The sequence below is a fragment of the Botryllus schlosseri genome, chromosome 9 (genome assembly GCF_051294905.1).
Source record: "Botryllus schlosseri isolate E-star chromosome 9, Bs_hap1, whole genome shotgun sequence".
Classification (NCBI taxonomy): Eukaryota; Metazoa; Chordata; class Ascidiacea; order Stolidobranchia; family Styelidae; genus Botryllus; species Botryllus schlosseri.
Genome location: NC_137244.1, coordinates 4,153,726 through 4,174,613, shown reverse-complemented (window position 1 = coordinate 4,174,613; position 20,888 = coordinate 4,153,726). Strand labels below are relative to the sequence as shown.

General features: G+C 39.2%; 2 protein-coding genes across 2 annotated transcripts in view; both read right to left on the bottom strand.

The window, feature by feature from the left end:
• Positions 1-20,888, bottom strand: part of LOC145445856 (ribonuclease inhibitor-like) — a 335,808-nt gene that overhangs the window by 106,182 nt on the left and 208,738 nt on the right. The window lies entirely within an intron of this gene.
• Positions 1,463-15,281, bottom strand: LOC145445867 (uncharacterized). The gene is made up of 4 exons (XM_080324028.1): positions 14,273-15,281; positions 13,852-14,019; positions 5,983-6,156; positions 1,463-2,264 (listed from the first exon to the last, which is right to left on the bottom strand). The coding sequence occupies exons 1-4, from the start codon at positions 14,408-14,410 to the stop codon at positions 2,142-2,144; spliced, it is 603 nt and encodes a 200-aa protein (XP_080180154.1). The 5' UTR covers positions 14,411-15,281; the 3' UTR covers positions 1,463-2,141.

The window sequence follows — 20,888 nt, the reverse complement described above, 5'->3', positions numbered from 1 at the left end:
AATGACTTACAAGGGGGAATTGCTCTCTATATCTCCAAAGAATATCAAAAATTTGCTCAAATTAAGTTGAAATCAGACTATACTCCGTTGAACGCGGTTGCTAGAGTTTGTATTTTGCAAGTTTTCTTGAATATGGAATAAATTTCATCTTCGTTAATCGTCTTCTCATAATGGATGTGAAACACATGTTCAGACACGTACAATTTATACTGAGTTTGTCAATTTCTCGCGCCCCCCTGAGAACCTCCCGCGCCCCCCAAGGGGGGCGCGCCCCCCAGGTTGAGAACCCCTGTCTTAGTGGAACCTTTTTCTTGTTCTTCACTTTAATGCTCAAGATGATCAGGGAATATATCAAGATTACCGAACAGGGAGAGAGTTTTATTGGTCATATTTGCTTCAAATTTTCCTTATGCAGATTCCAAATTTCGGACCAACTATCTGTTATAGTTGGGGGATTTGTGATCTTTCAGAAAGATCTTTCATCAGATCATATTAATATTGATAGAATAACCGAAGACGACATGAAGGCTCTTCATAGTCAATTATGTATTTATGCGAAGTAAAAAAGTAAAATATCTACGATTTACTTGCTATCAAATAAAATATTTAGAGAGGTAAAGACAGTATTTGGTCTTTTTAGTGGTATACCTATCTTCTAAAATAGATTCAATCTGGCAAAACTAGTGTGAAATTCATGATCATCAACATTATTCCTCCATGCGCAGGTAATGGAAAATAATTCATAATTTCGGTCGCTAATCATTGATAATGAGATGTCCAAATCAATACAAAAAGCGAAAAGTATTGTTGCTGCCAATTGAAGCACCATTTGATTCCGACCATACAGGCACAATTTATCAAACTATGAGGTGCCAAATAAATCAATTGAATTAATCAAATATTTGAGACAACAAAATTATGTCGTGTATGTCGTCCTCACAAAAGTACGTGAAGAGGCAGGTTTTAGACGGTCAGCCTTTTACTGAAACGTATTTAAAGGTGATATGCTGGTTATGACGCTGTCAGCGTTGAGTGTTCTGAAGTTGACCAAGCGCAGGATAAGCATATATCTATGAGCACATCGCTGCTCCCATATTCAAATTTCCATCCTTTCTTAAGAATCGACACAACCTACTGTCGTCCCTCATTCTGACGAATTGATTGCGAGTGGCCAGCATATAAAATCTCATTAATGTTTCTCACGCATGTGTGTTCATCAAATAAATGTCTAAATTCTGTGTGTATTTTCTCCATGTCTTCAGTTAGGCCTGGCTACTATATCATCAAATGAAAGCTTTCGTGCTGGCTTATAATTCCGACTGTACCATAATGCGGTCCTCGAAGGGATTCAGGTGTTGAATGCGGCCCGCGAGCGGAAAAGCTTGACCACCCCAGGGTTAGCGCCATCTCTAGATACTATCCTCCAAGTTCAACTGAACAGAGAGACTTTCAGATATGACGGGTGTATTGCAGGCACAAATATATACAGCAAGCAACCAAGCTTAAATCATATCAGCAATCAACTTCCTCCATTTTTTACATACTGTACGAATGCCAGATCCTGCCAACAGTGATTCTCAAACGGTGATACGCGAGAGACTCACTTGTGATACGTAACAAAAAAAGGTTTGTAATTGCTGAGAATTTTTTGATGCAATTATAGCTGGGCCCAATAAAAAACTAGTTTGTCTGAATAAGGTAAGCCGTATTCATGACCTTCACTTTCAAGGATCTTCAAAGAGCTAGAAACCCAATCAAACTCTGCTTCATGATATTCCAATAAAAATGAGCACACTCTTCCAACTTGGAAATGACTCGAGTCGTGCTGAATTATCCAGGTAATGCGTGGAATTACCAGATATCGTTAAATAATTGGGATAAAAATTGATTAACGTGACGTGATTTTTGACTGAGCATCAATCACAAACGTATGCGCTCTCTCATTCATGGAATAGCTGAATGATAAGTGAATAACTGAAGTTAGAACGTGAACCGCATGAAATAAGCATATTATTTACACACTATATTTTGTAAATTACTAATTTCGGGTAATAACGAAATATGAAGAAGCAGTCATTTACTGAATGCTGACAATATATTATGACTGCTGGAGGCAACTGTTTATCGTTCGCTATCGTCCTTTAAGCATAGATGATCTCCAGCATCGTGTGCCAAACATTCTCTGTCTGGAGTAGATCAGCTAACTGTACCATCCATGGATATTTGAGAATGGTTTTTCCATGTGGAAGCCGCAGGGCGTACATCTACAGAAGAACACGGTTACCTACGCGACGTATATATAATTTCAAGTAGCCTACTACAGATATAGCTTGATACAATAGAATACGAAATTATATGAGCACCTCCGGACCAAGAATTGAAAGCCCTGTAAATATGTAACACGTTATAAAGGAGTCTTGTTGCTACCTTGATAGCACATGTGCATGTGTATAGAAACACAATATTGAATATTGAATTAGCGAACTAAAACATTATCGGAAATGTGGTGCCTTAGTAGTACACGAACAGATTTTTGAGGTCAAGAGTGTCTTTGTAATCTCAAGCAAGTAGAAGGGTTAAGACCAGAGGTCGTCAACTAAAAACGGGTCGCGGGCCACCTTTGAAAATTCGTAGAGGATCCGGGCCGCATGACTTCAATATCGGGATAAAAATAGGCAACGCACAGTTTAACAACCACGTGTTGATAACTCTACGTCAGTACAATAATTTGCTGTCTAACATAGGCGGTGGGCATATAAATAATATTCTATTGAAGAAACACAAACAGGCCTACAACAAAAAATGTCATGATCATCACTTTCATTCTATTTCGAACCGAGCTGTGCACGATACCTGACAACACTTTTCAGCAACTTCAAAGGGGTTGCGGCCACATTTTGATTACTTATGTAGCCGCATTCCAGTGCACAGTCGTGATGAACTAAATGGAGGCCACTACCTACGTTAAACTGTTCATGTCCACTTGTCCATTGCTATTGAATTCTGAACCAATATATTTACCCCTAACGGCTTATGCGCACTGAAATCGTGGGTAGTCATGTTTTGAATATGGATTCATTTTCTATTCGCGCGAAGCAAAAAAAATATTTTTTATTCATGAGTGAATTTCATCATTGCGTCATATTTATCCTTTCTAAGCCTATGAGATCAGATTCACCGGTAGAGTAGATGCAGGGGGTGTCTTCGGAAATTTAGGGAAGTTGTTAATGCTGTGTTGTATCTTTGTTGGGTCAATTGTTATTAGTCCCCTTTGTTGCATGTTGTTATTTATCGACCTTATATCAGGATTGTTGGTATAGTGATAAGATATTGGATTCGTCCTATCAGAAACAAATTTCCTCCTCTGCTTTTTGCATCTGTATACTGTGGGGCGCAGATTACAAAGGCCACTATTATAATAGAATCGAATATCAACTCACATTGAACCGTTCGTAGCGCGAAGAAAATTTCATAAATAATTCAAACCTCTCTTTAATTAGGGAGTCAATTCTTCAATACAATTTACATACGACAAAATTATTTCCCTATTTCGAACTTGGTTAACCTCATTTACTGGCGTTCGCTCCTCATCAGAGCCAGTCGAATAGCTTCTAGTGGAATAAATTTGGCAACATGAACGTATTGTTTGCTGCAATATTAAATACAATATGCATATTGATGGCTGACAACACATCCTAATCGAATTAAATGTCGACGGCAGAGTTGGATGAATTACAATAATTTAGTTCAATTACAATTACAATTAGAATTACTTCCTTGCACGTTTCAATTACGTTACAATTACAATTAATCAATGCCCAAAATACAAATTACAATTACAATTACAAGTACTGTTAAACATGTAATTATTACAATTATATTTACAATTACAATTGCTTTTAAACAGGTAATTGATTCAGTAAAGAGGTGTTCTTTGACAACCGTAGCGACGTAATTAGCAACAATCTCAAGCTCTCCATGTTTCATTCCTTACATGTAGAATACCCTTAAATTAAAAAAATGGAACGTATTCGAACTATTCCTAATCATGAGTACTGAAACCTTCAAGTACAGAAGAAATTTTCAAGCGACTGTTAAGAACGAGAGGTTTGAGCGACTAACAGCGAATAGGCTACAGGACAGTGAATGAAATGTAATCAAACGATTAGGCTACTCAGAGCTGAGTCAGAATAATGAAATGAAATTGGTAAGGCGTCAGCGATAGGGATGATACCGGTAAGGTGCGTAAAATTAAAATAAATGCAAAAGGAAAGAACCTCCTGATAACTAAGAATTACAATATTTTGGTTTGCATTTACATTTTCACTTGCTCGGAAACTGTTAGATTGCATTTGATGAACATTAGGGTGCGAAAATTTTCCGGCCCCAGTAAATTTGGGCAAGATTGGAGGAGAGATTGGGACCAAGTCTGATGAATCCCTGGTTGGAAACTTGAATTTTGATTTGCTATTGTTGTAAAATGCCTCGGTACTGGTCAGAGATTCAAAAAACTTTGACCGTGATGTAGGAAATGGTTCAGCACTGGTTTCAGAAGAGTTCATTTGCTGTTCATCCATTTTTGAAATATTATTATTTAGTTTAGCCCACTGGTTCTCTAACTTTTTTAGACAAGCCCCCCTTTATGACAGTGAATATTTCGTGCCCCCCTTATCGTCATAGCACACAATGAAGCCAGAAAGTTAGCAATCCTTACATATAGTTTGATGGTATGGGGGGTTATGACTGTTCATGAGAGAATTCTCCAATACGAAATTCAGACTATACACCGATCCACAACCATAAAACGGAGGTGAATCGGAAAAGATTTCAGTTCACTGGAGCGTCGCGCCCCGTTCAGATGCTTTCACGCCGCCCAAGGGGGCACGCCCCCAATTTGAGAATCACTGGTTTAGCCTATAATTAACAAAGTTTTCTGTTTCTACTGAAGTAGGCCTATGGGAAACAGTTTAGCGTGACTGATTATCTAGTTAAACGCAGCACGCATAGAACTCCGATGTAAATAGGCTGATTATTACATGTGGTGACTGTTTACTAAGGCCTCAAGGCCCATCATCGTCATCCTGGTTCGTACCGGATTTTCACTGGTGCGACGAATAAATGATTGATTAGATGATTATTTTATGTTGTGATTGTCAGGTTTCCATGAAAATGTAATTGAGATTGTAATTGAGCAAAATTATGATCATAATACAATTACACAAAATAGAAATGCTTCAATTACAATTACAATTACAATTACATGAAAGAATGTAATAATTACATTCAGCTCAATTACAAATTACCATTGATCCAACTCTGGTCGCCGGTAGCATAACTTTCCTTCTACTGCCTCATATTGGCCACTCTTGGACTAAAGAATCGATATCGGGGTCAGCTATCTCCTCGTAAAGCTTGGTCTTTTGAGGAGCATCAAGTTGTTTTCTAAGCGTCTCGGTCTTGCCAATGTCTGAGTCATTGAATGTCAAGGCAATATTCCCATTCATATCAGCTACTTTGTCCTCCATGGATTGATATTAGCAAAGCCGAAGACGTATCGGCTAGTGAGGAATAGTGATATTTGGTGATTGAGAATAGCCTACTTTGACCAACAGCAACAATATATTTAAATTGAAATCAATTTCAGCATTTCATAATGCTGTACATAGCGTTGTTCCAAAATTTCAAATCAGGTCGCTGGCCGAAAATTTTGACCTCGTGATCTCGAGACCAATAAAAATCTTTATGAAAAATATTCCTTATAATATCAAATTTTCCGCAAGTTGTAAATATCCGGACAAAATTCGGAAAAAATGTTAATTTCGTCGTTGATTTGACGTCATAGAAGCAGAGAAATATGATCGTATATGGCGAAACGAACAAACTAAAATATCAATCGGGCATCTAGTCATTTCAAACTACCAATTTATTATTTTTAGGCATGTTCTAAGAAGACTATTCGGGGTAATGATGCTTGAATCAAACCTGTGTGGCTTCGCGTTGAAATGTTTCTTTCAATCTCTGTATTCCTGTAGCATCAATTTTCCAATCACTCAAGCCAAGAACGCGCAAACTGTTAGTCATTAAGTCGCAAAGAGCTGATACTTCTTCGTCACTTGCAGTGGAATGATTTTCCAATATATTGAGATGATACAGTTTCTGAATATAATATGAGAATGCTATTAGATTCGATTTCAAACCACCAAAGTCCCTGGTGTACGCTATTACGAACGGTGTAGCACTATAGAGATTGTAACAATAACCGTCATAATTTGACTACAGATCGCGCCAAATTTCCATCGCAAATGATATGTAGGCCTACTAGTTTAATGCGTGTCTTGGATTTAATTCAGGAGTTTGCCCTTCTGATTTTTAGATTATATTGAATTTTGGCTGCTGTCTTATTTCCTGGAGAGATGTGAGAATGCAGTGGCGTAGCAGAGTAACTTGGCGGTTCTGGCTCTGCGCCGGGGGTGGTAGTCTGCAAGGTGCGGCAAAATGAGGCTGCACATTGCACTCAGCATGGAGATATGACTAATGTCGAGCTTTTTTATTACGATCCAGACTGGAATTAGAGTTTGATGTAGAAATTAACAGATTCAAGAGTCTATTGCGACGCAGTGAAACCACGTTTGATCGTAATGCAACAGCGTTTGGTGTTTTACAGTCACAAATCACACCTACTTGATTCGACACCATATTGATGCTTGCGTCTGAACCTTTGTCTTACCAATGATGTTTCAATTGCGAGCTGCAGGGGGAGGAGTTTGTCATAACTAGGGCAATTTTTTTGACATGTCAAAAAAAGTCAAAATTAGGTCAAAATTGTAGCGTTAGGTCAAAATTTGTCACAATTGTTTACAAAGTCAAACATTATTTGACCTATGCATTTCGTTTGTATCATAGATTTTGCGCTGTCGGTGAACTTATCATTTGATATTTTACAGCTTGTAGCCTACTTTATAGGCCTACCGTTGTAAACGGACCATCGTCTGCTCATTGTGAATCATAAATGGTCAAATGAAACAAATAGTGACATGGTTTTATGGTCAACGTACCGCAATATCCTAGCTGAAGCAAGACTGCTTGGACATTGCATGGTTCTTATATCAAGAAGCGCAAGCTGAAAAATTGTGATATAGACAACATTGTCAGAATGAAGCAACACGGTTTGTCACCAGCAGTGTGCACACAACTTGAGTGTTGTCAGCCAACAAATGCTGCTGTTGAACGTTCTTTCTCCGTTCTTGGCAAGCTACGTAGTAAGGACAGACACTTTCTACCCGAGAATGTAGGAAAGGATCTTTCGTTGTACTACAACAAATTTTAATTATTTCCACCAGAATACGTAATGTAACTACTGGAATTCTTCATAGGGCCAGATTTCGTTAAAATACTAGTTTTTCATGTACAAATCTGTCAATTTTTGAGCCAAAAACGTTTTTTCAGGCCAATCTACTTTGTAAGGACAGACAGTTCCAACCAGAAATGAAGATAAGTAGTACAATTTTAACATGAAATGCGAAAACACCTAATTTGCATCAGGGCTTTGGAGCAGCCGTAAATTTAAACTGCTCCGGCTCCGGCTCCGGAGCTCTCTTTTATCATACATTAGCTCCAGCTCCAGCTCCGGAGCTGCATTATTACCACTGCTCCGGCTCCAGCTCCGGCTCCGGCTCTGAAATTATCGAATGGGCATGTCTATATCAGGGGTACCCAACCCGCGGGTCAAATGTGGCCCGCGAGAGGGTTTTGCGTGACCCGCGAGGTAATTTCCTATTATGTTATCGAAAATGAATTGCTCAGATTGTGAACTTACAATGCCAACCAAAAATTACAATTCTGGCTGCGACCCTTGGGATGTTGATGACTAAAATATCAGTTCCGACGCATTGGCAGAACCAGGGTCCAGTCACATTTTCAGTAAATCGTCGTACATTACAATAAACTAAAATAGTAGCGAAAATTTTCTTCACGCTTCGCATGTTTAATTGTCGCACGCTTTCTTGCTTGGTAGCCTACCCCCTACTGAAAATGAAAAAAAAGCCTAATTAACCCGATTCATTCTAACTGTATTCGCAATTACGGGAGAAATTCTTTTCGCGTTTACGCTCGCATAAAGATCGTCGACGTGAAATGTAGGCGCAACATGATTGTCGCATATTATCGGATACCTTCGATATCGATGTGACCAGACGCCGAATAGTCGTGTCCTTGCAAACTGAGCCTAGCGGGCGGTGGTAGCCTATACAATAGACCCGCAATACTCAAGTAATATTATTATTGACCTAGTTCATTAATAAACTTACGAAATTTTACCCGCTTGGCGCAGCTAGTGGACCGCATACTCGTTCGTCAATTGCATGTGCCCCTTTAGCCGAAAAGGTTGGCCATTCCTGGTCTATATAGATCACTAATCTACCCATATGTTAGTTATCTATAGTCATCTAGAGTCTGTCAGCCATCAGTAACATCCGATGTAGCAACGAAGACATATAGGTGCCGCCGTGTCGGTTTGTGACGTTATACTGAATACTTGTCAATTGTCGACAACATCGTAGTTGCACTAGAACGCACTTTACTCTATGCCATTGCTGTGCACAGCATTAAAACTCAGGCCTGCTGTTCAATTATGATAAATCAGCAGATGTGGTTGTTGCATATATATAATGGCATCTTATGAAATAGGTCGGAGCCGGAGCTACTCCTCAAATAACGGGCTCCAGCTCCGGCTCCGGTGAAAATGTACGGCTCCGGGGCTCCGGCTCCGGGCTCCGGCTCCGGCTCCAAAGCCCTGATTTGCATACGTGAGGTAAAAATTTGGTCAAATTTCAGTTTTTTTAGGTCAAAAAAGGTCAAAATTCAGATTTTTTAGGTCAAAATCTTCCGTTTTTTAGGTCAAAAAAAAATTGCCCTAGTCATAACTCAAGACGATAAAGCCGTATTGACGTTCTACCAGGAATGATTGATAACCGACTATCAGCTCCATCGATTCTTTATTAGACACTACGTTCAAAATCTTGATTTTAAGATATTAGTGCTGATTTTGCTTTGGCAAAAGCTCGAAAAGTTTAATTTTGAGGCGGCTATTGATCTTTTTTTGCCGAATACATTTTTCCTCTATTTTTTGTCTTGGTGCTGAGACAGTGAGGCTTCTTTCTCAAGCAAATTAGAACTTCTGAGACGCAGCGCATTATTTGTAATTATTTTTATTGAAAAGATTGCTCGAACATGAAACTATTTCAAAATTTGACGTGTATTCTGGGCGACCATTTTCAACGAAAGGCACGGGCGACGGCATATGCTCCCACGCCATTGCGTGAATGTGGTTCGGACAACCATGTGTATTGTACATAAACCGGACATAGATTTCCAAATCCAGAGACCACTTCTGACATCACTAACGATATACTCATGATACTTCCCACAAAGATGCCAAAGATGTCACGGATAATTCCGATTTGATGCAGCATTAGTGCAAAGCGAAATACTGTATATGAGTTTGTTTGTTTTATTCACATAATTGGCACTTTCAACAACTTGGTTCATTTGCGACCAGCACGGAAATTGCTTTAACGTCAATGTCTTTGCGGTCTTTTTTCTGGTCATTTGCTGCCATCTTTCCAGAGTTCGGCTCTCTCTTCTGGGCTTTTCAAGGCGCTATGTATACAGCGGGATCGGCGATGAGTATATGGGTGATTCGATTATAAATTGAGTATTAAGGTGTCGAGTCGAGTATTCGGGTATCAGACATTATGATATCAAAGCTGATTAACGACACGGAAAGCATAAATATGTACACTAGGGCTGTTCAAAAATGACTTTTTTCTCAAATCGTACTGGCTACTTGATCAAATTGTTAATTTACCTAATTTAAGCATACACACCAAATTTGGTTCAATTCCAACCAGTAGCCGCATTGCTACAGGAAAAGAAAGCAAAAAATATGAAAATTTTGTGTTCACCCCATGAAAGTGTTAGGTTGTCTATAGAAACGATGTTCACCAAATTTGTTTCAATTCCAATCAGTGGAAGCGGAGTTATTGCCGTCGAAAAATTTGGATTACGAATAAAATAATATTTACGGTAATTATTTAGTGTACTGGGATTATTGCGCCCCACCCTTATGAACATGTTTCTTTGATGTTGAATTGAATAAATGTTGAATCAATGAGAATGGTGATTCTTTCAGTACATTACTGCGTTGTTGTGACATGCGGCACCACCTTTATTGATATGGGCTTCATTCATCTCGTTTTGTTGTTGTTGTTGTCGTTGTTGTTGTTATGAATAGGGCTGGACAAAATCGAGTACCTGAGTGATGCGATTCTGAATCACGTATATTATGCTTCCAGTCGAGTCGAGTATATTCGACTATCACACATCATGACGTCACAACAGAATGTACCATGTAGAAGTTCAAATATGTACCTTGATACCACCATAAAGGACATAATTCCTGTTGTCCATTACATGATGAATACAATGATATTTTGGTATTTTTTCGACCATAACGATTTTATTGTATACTTGTTGACAAAGTTGTGAGATGATCATGACTTTGGAAATGTGTTATTTCCAGTAACGTCCGTATTTGTACTATGTCTGGTATGCTACGATACGGCCAATCAAAGTTCCAAGGCTTCAACAGTGAACAACAGCATCAAAACCATGATTCTCTTTAGTAAATTAACTTTCAGTGGCGAGTAGCGTATGGTTTCAATGCTCGAAAAAATGGTCTTCTACTACTCGATTCAGATTCTAGTACTTGAATCATTGTTCCCAGCCCTGTTTATGAATAAAAAAGATCGTGATTTGAAATATTGTTGTGATTAAAAGCGATTCGAATCGGAGGCAATTTTTTTCCAGAACACTAATAGTATTACGCTCAATGGAAATCTGACTGCATGGTCACGCGCGAAAATTCATCAATGTTCAATAATGAACTTTATGTTAATTAGATTGGCACTTAAATATATTGAAATTATCGTTTTATTAGTCCTCACTCCGCATAAGTATATATACGTATAAGTATATAAGCATATATACTGGTCGGGTTGAATGATTTGACGACTTCACAAATTACGACATGTAACGGTTCATGTAAATCTTAAGTCACGTTCATGCCACACAGTCAGGACCGTAACTGCCGTACTCTAAACCCCGATTGAGGTGCGAGGGCGGGTGACCTCGATAGGGGCCCAAAATATTTCGTGAACGAGCATTAATTATGGAGTATCTTTTGAAAATGTCTGCAAATTTCTTCTATTTTTTCGTGCTACGCGTGATTTCAGACTACCATATATTTTGGGTTATTGGCAGAGGTGGTCATTAACGAAATACTTCTACTTTTTCAAAGTACTCAAGTAGTTTTACTCTACTTCTGATACTTACTCAAGGAGATATTTATTTCGCTACTTCTTCTTCGTAATATTTTGTGAACTACTTACTTACTCTTTCGCTATACCCAGTTTGTCAAGTAGCAGTAGTTTATTCCCGCAATAAGAAAGATAGCCTATGAAATTTCAGGGCTGTTTTCACGTAGTACCAACAATTAATTTTTATAAAAGTCATGTAGGACCCAGAAATTTCGTTGCGCTTCGCGCACTGTAGCTATGGAGCGACAAACATATGTTTTAAAGATAGTATCGCTGAATATAATTAAGATACCGGGTCGCGTGGTTCCGTTCACACCGCATTGTCGCTTATCTCAAATATCTCATCACAGTAAGTATGGCCCTCCATAACGTTTGAAACTACCGTTTCGCAATCTATCAATTACATATTATACCTTGCAGCCCATGACGTGTTCTAATCTGGAAAAGTGGATTTTGCCTTTTTTTAACGTGAGACCTGTTTAAGCAGACCACCATTGAAACTTTCTGCTCAAAAGACACGAAATATATTTTCCGCTTTTTAGAAGTAGTAGTTGCATTTTTCTTTCAAATACGAGTAGTATACGTTGAGTTCTAATTATAGTTTCAGTTTTTTTGTCTGGAGAACATACATGTTGAAGTAAAAAAGCAAGTGTAGTAATTCCTTATTTTTTTCGAAAATAAAGCTAGTATATCTCATTGTCACGATCTGCCATATTTTTAATTACCGTATACTAAAATGTTAAAGCCGTATCCGACACAACTTCTCCGTATCTCTCTTTGACTGAACGAGGGGCCTTATAATATGGGGGAGGGCGTCATGCCATGATATTCTCTAAAACGGGGTGTACGAGTAAGCAAAGGATTAGTATCGCATTTCCATATCACTATTATCATTTAAATCCCATGACGTGGACGACTACTTATTCTGTCAAAAACTGACACTTTCTGGGATGCATCAATATGAATCAAGCTCTCTACACCTTCCGAACAGATCCATTTGCAGCTTTTGAAAGTCCATGCGAACGAATTACGACCGTTTTCCAAACTACTCACTTAAGTTGATTTAAAGTCAGTCAGTTTTACTTCTACTTCAAGTAGTTTTAAGTTGTTTATTTAAGAAGTACTTGTACTCGTACTTGAGTATGTTTTTCCGTCACTACTTCTACTTATACTTGAGTAGCTTTCTTGACTACTTTGACCACCTCTGGTTATTGGGTACCCTTACCCCAAGAATAAATACGCATGATTCATAGAAATGGAATTTTCGGCGTCGGTCAACACCACGCCACGGCGAACCAAGACATATGAAGTTTGAGAGCATGTAACATGCGACTCTGAGAAGTGAGCCAGAACGGTCGGTAGCGAGACAACCTTGGTTGAAAAATACTGCCCTTAGGATGGCCCAAAACGTTTTTTTTAACTGTTCATAGGCACCTTAATGACTGGTACCGAAAGTTACCGTACTGGCAATCTGTACCCAACAAGACAAATGCCATCCCGCAGAGAAAAATATTTTTCTAGTGAAGAAATTTCAATTTGAAATCGTGTGCGTCTATATAGTTTAGTACTTTGGGTGATTTCAATATTTTTTACATAGCAGACACGGGGTCATGAGATAACATCAGGTAACGATGAAATTATACCCAAGAGACCCCTGGATATGTTTAATTATTTACGGGACTACATGTTCCGAGAGAACACCTCACTCACGTTTACAGGTAATTTTTATTACGTGAGCAATATTATTGATCGATTAAATCATGATTATTCAGAAATTTTCGCGCTTCGCACGATCAGGCGACAGAGGCTGACTCACTAATCAGTATACCAACTCTCGCTCAGACGTAGTGGTAAAAACGTACTCCCCGATGGGGGTCAGAAGGCGATACTTCCACAGAAGTTAGTATTATCACCCTATAGGGGGCCTAAGACCAACGTTTTGGGGGAGGACGAAGTGCGGCTTCAGCCCCGCACACAGTACTGACTATTCATTAGCCGAAATGACGGTACCTTATGATTACGGACCAGCAGGTCTAGAAGAAAGCACACCCAACATCCGCAAGCGGTACTAAGAATATACCCAAGGAATATGCCCAAGAATTTTGAACTTGACGTTGATTTCAGGAAGACTTTTTGGTCACGTTTCAGCTTTCCCACAAGTAGGGGATTTGAAGTGATGCTCTCTCTATTCAGCATATCATCATCTCCATCCCCAGTCATCCTTTGACAAAATCAAGATTTGTTAGCTGTGTGATAGTCATCTGTGTATTTTCGGGACACGTATCCCCTTATACGACATTATTGTTACTTTTATTGTTCATCCGACAGGTCCATGTGTTTAATATTTACATACTCTTTGTTTTATTTATTGTGCTGGTAGTCTTCACGACAGTCGATGTTAACATCTAAACTAGAAATAATACGTTCGTAATTGATTAGGAATACTGTTGTTTTGTTCAAGCTGGAAATTGCCCACCTTCATATTTCCGTATTCACATTCTTTGAAGATTTCGGCTAACTTGCTCTTGTTCAGGTCACAATGTACCAGATTCAAAAAGTAACATTTCGTAACATTGATAACGTTGGATAATTCTCTGTATCCGTCGACGGTCATTAGTTTGTCACTGATTTGAAGTAGTGCGATCTGTGAAGTGATCAAATATAATAAATCTTGAGGTGTTCAACGTATTCAGTGTTCCTATTCAATAAGTAGAAGTATGACGCCAAAAATTACAACTCCTTACCTGTATAAATAGCGATTATCAAAGGTAATTTAAATGCAAATGGAAAATGAAGCATCTGGCACAGTGGTTCACAACGTTTCTCGGTGTCGGAGCCGTATTTCAAATTTCAGAGTACGAATGGAGTGGCACGAAAACATGCCCACGCATGCCTACCTTCACATTTCCTTTTTGGCATTCTTCAGATAGTTCGGCTAACTTGTTCTTGTTCAGGTCACAATTTATGAGCCATAATTGGCAACATTTCGTAACACTGAGAACGTTTGCAAGTTGTCCGTATCCATCAACTGTCATCAATTTGTCAGAGAAAACAAGCTTTCGGATCTGGGGAATGATTAAATACAGTATATACCGATATTTTGATCCGATATCGATTAAAAAAATAACAATTAGAAGGTAGTCACTCTATCTCGAAAGGAGGTATAGTTTTATTTATTTATTTATTATAATCACACAACAACGGCAGTGGCGCTTATCGCCTGTTTAGGCCTTGTGCGCCACGACAATGCATTCGTAAAGTTCAGTTTCTTTGCTTTTGTATACTCCGGACGACTTTCATGTTCGCGCACATCCACTCTTCCATTCGCTCTCGCTTTCGTGCGTCCTCTTGCTGGTCTCTGATGCCGACTTCGGAGCTCGGTTCACTCTTTCTCTGGGCTTTTTCAAGGCGCTGCGTTAACAGCGGGATCGGCGATGAGGAGCCCAGATAAACCTCCGTCACATAGAAACATGGCAGAGCCGAGACCCGAACCACCAACCATTAGTGTCGTGACTGCAGTGTTTAACCAACTGCGCCACTCGCTTCCCCAGAGGTATAGTTATTGCAAGGGAAGTTCTAAAAGAGTTGAAATAATAACCTGCTTTTTAATGGCAGACAAGTCATGATAAGCCAATATTAAAATACATTGCAAGAATACGCTCAGAGGGTGCGTTCTGATTTTGTAAAATTTACATGAGAGCGACAAAAGATACGTCAAGATATTGACTATCAGTTGGGAAACATAAGACATCATCATGCTAGTTTATTTCCCCTTCGTGGTCGCCGACTTCAGTGCGGAAAGTATTTCACTTGAGATCTGCGTCGCCATCGTCTTAACGAGGCTGTCTTACTGAAGTAGATTAGTTTCCAGGTTATCAGAGTCGTATGTTTTCTTCTTTGATTTGAATCGAGCAGCATTGATATCCTGATCCATAGGCTACCACAGGTATATCTCAAGATGTAACCGCATGAAAATGCATCGCTATCCCGTAAGACATGTCTGGAACACGATCTTTGATCATTGCGAAATGGTGACAATTTCCACCGTAACTAAAATGGTTGAAATTTTGAATTGCAATAACTTCACTTTTGCAGGCTGGAATTGAGCTAAATTTGGCGTGCATGATTTTATTCTCACACCTCAAGTGTGCAAGATGTACAGGGGAGTTATCGTTTAGGTTATGTCCGCCAACATCGACGTGAAAGGTCCTGGATTCGGTTAACGCTGGTAGAACCGAAGCGTCGGATGTTTATCTGGGCATTTTCTATCATGTGTCGCTCGTTCTGAAGGCGACAAAAATAGCCAGAAAAGAGACCCGGTAGAGGGCGTACACGAAAAAAAAGGAATGAAAAGAGCAAGAAAAAGAGACCCATTAAAAGACAACCGAAGAAAGATCAAGATCGCTGTTACTTTAGGAATTTGGCCAGCGATAATTTCGATTAGGGGAGATGTGGTACCGATGGATCACTGGGACCGAAAATACTTGAAAAATTCTCCATGATAATTCCATGATTGCACTCCGTGAATTTGTCTACAATTACATGCTGACAGAATCTTTCCTCACATGCAAAAAAATTCGACCTGCGTGAGTTATGGGGTCTGTGACGAATGATTTACGTTTTAGGGGGTGTAAAGTAAATTTGGATCGACATTTGCATTTTTCTATATCACCTTTCAGACTAACAAACCCGCCATAATTTCTGATGTGAAGTATAAGCAGGGTTGCCATCGACATGGACCAAAAAATAAGGACAGTCGAAAAATTGAATTAGCATGAAAAAGCGTTTTTGTACACTGTGTTTATACGAGCCGTGGCATATCACATTCCATACTTTTCACCAGAAACAATCTACTCCAGCAACTCCCTGTTATTAGAAAGTACTTCATAGATCTCACGACAGCTCAGTTCTAGGTTTACCTTTATTTAGGGCCGAAACAGCACTTCGTCAGCCCCCCCCCCCAAAAAAATACCGTTGGTGTTGCTCCCCTGGGGTGATAAACCAAATTTCGTCACCCCGCTAAGGCGAGGCGTCAACCAAGATGGAAAAAGGCCGCACACCAAGTTTAGACAAAATCATTTTTGAGCGTATGGAGCAACAACTCCAGTAACAATGCTTGTAGTCTTGGTCCTGGCCGAAGAAAAATTATTTGCAATGTTGGAATCGGGGAATATTGCTTTGAACAATTGCGATGTGTAATCGTTGGTGAGGAATGATTGCTGGTGTTTGACAGTATAGAATGCCTAGGTACCCTCTGCAGCAGCTGCCTTGTAGTCTGAGGTCGTTGGTGCTGATCGACTTGTGGAAAAATTATTCATCGGCTGGCTCAAATTAATCATCATGACACACTCCTTGTGTTTTGGGGTATCAATGTAAGTTGAAGTAGCGGTGTCTCCTATCGCATCCAGGTTAATGTCACAATTGCAGATATTGCTATGTGCGAAACACTCGCCCTTCAATCTTCGTTAGATACCGTTGAATTCTCTCTCATAATCGACACGAAAAACGTTTTTACGCCTGTTTATTTCAACTAATTAGATTTAGCCTTCTTTGTAGCTAAAACTATATGCGCAAGTGCAATATAATTTGGAGAAATTTATCAATGATTTATAGCTTTACTACTTTTTAACCAATGTGTCGACTGCACTGCGCCTTTTTTCACTACGCAATAAATGCTGATTTCCCCACAGCTTGAGCTAATTCTGCTGTAGACCAAACAGCAGTAACCTGCATTGCTGTTTACTGCTAAAATGACGTCCGCTTCGGTAGCTTGGTACAGCCGAAACTGCTGTACCACCACTCACTGCCCTAGCTATCTCACCACTTAGAAGTCAAATCTTGTGGTGTGTACGTCACGAGAGTTCCTTTCATTTATGATGTCATAAAATCTCGACGAATAAGCTTAATTTTAGAATATTATGCAACATAGATACCAGAGGAATACGATCGAAGTTTTGTAGCGGTTGAAAATAAGACAAAATAAAGACGCAAGTCGAAAATAAGGACATTTCTTAGAAATAAGGACAGTCGAGTTTTCTAAGACGTGGCCCTTCAAAATAAGGACAAATCTTAGAAATAAGGACGGTATGGTTACCCTTCTATCAGGGTATATAATGCCACATATTTTTTGAATCAATACCATCCTCGAGTGGACTATTTTCAAGTCAATTACAATATTTATGGGGTGGGGGACCTATGGTACCATGGCCAAATCAAGAAAAATACATGGACCAACTAATCACTTAACAACAGAAACTCGCCTACATATATACATAGGCTGTAAATCATAGTTACCTGTGGTGTTTTATCGCTATTACGAGGTATTTGACAGTCAAAATGTCGATTTGCGGGTAATATGAATGTGGCATTAATTTTGTAAATTTAGGCGTAAATCAAAACATGATTTTATACCAACATTGGAATTGATATAATCTATTTTATTCTTGAAGGTCGCGACGAAACATTCTTCATTGGCTTGCTGTAGCTTTGCTTATAGTATACAACAAAACAAGTTAACAAATTTGAGTTTTTGAGCGTATGTATCATAGGTCCCATGGTCGTGTGCCTTTGCACCCACCGGGTGGGGGCCGATGACACGTTCGAGCAACAAATTTTAAACGTTTATAAATATTTTTTTGAAAAGGCGAATATTCATGTAAATGTCTGCTATAGGTAGAGCTTGTATCGAATTGTTGAGAAAGCAAAAGATCTGCTATTCTCGGCTGAAGATTTGAGGGCCAGAGATCATTTTGCAATTTTTGATCGATCGGTACCAAATCTCCCCTACTTCATCCCAAAACTGGATTTCAAGACACTACGCACAAGGCGTGTATTTGAGCATTTCATATCATTATTATTCTTATGGCAGTTTTCACTTTAACACCTGATGACGGAGCGGCACTCGTGTAGTAAATATAATTATTAATTTCTAAGTGAACGTTAAATAAGGTGTGAAAGCAAGCTAGATCTTGTTGTTATGGGTTTATAATAGGTGATACTGAAATTCTCGACATGAAACATCATACTCGACTCATTAATATTATTGAAAAACCCAGATACGAAATTTTTCCCAGCCAGAAATATGATAGTTGGCGTTAGAAATAAGCAGCCTTCACATTTGCGCTTGCCAACTCCTGCCGCAGTCGGTCCAACTTTTTCATGTTTAAGTCACAATTTCCGAGGTGCAAATTGACGAATTGCAAGCTGAAGTAATTATTTAAAGCTATGTACAGATTGCATTAAGGGGAACTAAAATTAGGAGACCGCGAGTACTCAAGTAGTTCCACCTAGAATCCGCCCTCCAAATCTGAAATATCGGCATTGTTCTAAAAATCGAAGAGTCGCAACGGGTCATTGTTATGGCCATTGTGTTGAGGTTGCCCGATTGTTCTGAATAATGCCGATATTTCAGACTTGGAGGGCGGATTCTAGGTGGATCAGTCCCTGATCATATTTTCATTTATATTTTTTGGAATCGGTGCAACAGTAGCTTTCGATCAAGACCAGATTCAGTAATTTCTGCACTCGGGAAAATAGCTTTTGGATTGCCAGAAATCCTACGGTCGCTTACGCAAAACAATTCTCCACTCCAGCCTCAGCGAAGCGGTACGAAGCTGCAAAATCGGTCTTTGCCGTTCCATGTTTAATTTCCATACATACACAAACGGAAAGCTGAATATCTCGAGTAATTTTTTGTAGCAAAGCTGGTAAGAATTTTGAGATCGGCAAGGTGCATTCTCGCTTAGTGTTGATTCTGTCCATGCTGCCAGTGGTCCAAACTTGGAATCTAGGAAATCCTACGAATTTCAACTTAAGATGCTACAATGACGTGAGTTAATGTAGTATATGAAATATGTTCACGTTGCAGAACCTACCAAGGTTCGTTTGTGAACGTGAACCTCTAAATTTCCGAGGTTCACACACATAACGCGAACGTGAGCGTCATGTTCACAGCATCCCTACCATTCATTATCACGTCAAACCTTCTCGTTACAAATTGTTCCAACATTGATTACGGTAATACTACAAGCACAATCAAGACAATGAAAGCGGTCACGATCGTTTCGGTGTGAGAGTCGCATTTAAATTACGTACGGCTGGAGCAGCATGAAAACATGGTCATCCATGCGCATTGCCCACCTTCACATTTCTTTTTTGGCATTCTGCAGAGAGTTCGACTAACTTTTTCTTGTTCAGGTCACAATTTAGCAGCCCTAATTCGTTACATTTCGCAACATCGAGAAGGTTTGCGAGTTCTCCGTATTCATCCTCTGCGATCGATTTGTCTCGGATAAAGAGTTGTTGGATCTGTGGAATGAAGGAATACTGAAGTCCCGAGATGGACAATGTTTCTACTGAAGTAAAAATGCAAGTGGTGACTGAAATTTTCAAGCACAAGTATCAATTTTAAAGATATGTAAAGACTGCTGCATCAAGTGGAACTAAAAATGAAGAGACTGCAAAGTACTAGAGTAGTTACCACAGTTTTAGCAGCTAATCCTGGATACTTTCGATATTGATATATGTATCATTGCTACGAATTCGAATTGATGATAATTTCAATACAAATAGATAGAATCTATACACATATTCACCAACAGCGATACATGGGCTATTTCAGGTTGTACTTAGGACATATTCATTCATGAAAGTGATACAAACCTATCCCAAAATTAGTTCTACTTTTCAGATCCAAAATTGTAAACTTTGAGTAGTTTAGCCTTGTAACTGCTCAATAAGAAGTGGAAGTAGTCTTTAACACTTGAATAGTAGTATGGTTGGCAAAATCTGCTTCAATTCTCTTACATACATGATGGTTTGGCAACGAAACATATAGATTCGTCTGCGTTTCCTCCGTTAAAGCTTCGAAATCTCGGTTAGCCCTAAAGACGAATCAACCAACATGGTTCGCACGGCTACGAATGTTCGTGGAGCGAAAGTTCTTTCAAGTAGCAATCAGCTGTGATAATGCTCACAAAGTGCAACTATAAATATTCATGATCCAGGTATGCAAAATATTTTATTTGGCGTATAGCTGGCGTAAATAAATCACCTCCACATTTTTCTTCATTAACTCTTTCAGTAGTACGTTCAATTTTTTCTTGTTTAAGTCACAACTGTCGAGTTCCAATACGTTACATTTCGTGACATTGAGAAGGTGTGCGAGTGCCCCGTATCCGTTCTCTGTCATGGATTTGTCAATGATGACGACTAATTTCATCTGTAAAAATATGAAATGCAGCCAATCCGTAGGTGGTCAACAAATTCGTGGAACGAAATTTCTATCAACTGCCACATTGCTCAAAAAGCGCAAGGACATATTCATGATCCGGAAATACAAGATACTTCCGGTTGGCGCGTAGTTAACATAATCCGACCGCATAAAAGATGCTTTTTTGAAAATTTTCAGTCATTAGTCCGTTTATGAAAATGTAAGGTTTTCGTTGCTCGAAAGCGCATGAGCAGCATTCCGATGCACTAAAATTGCGAGTATCGGCACTTGGTTATATCACA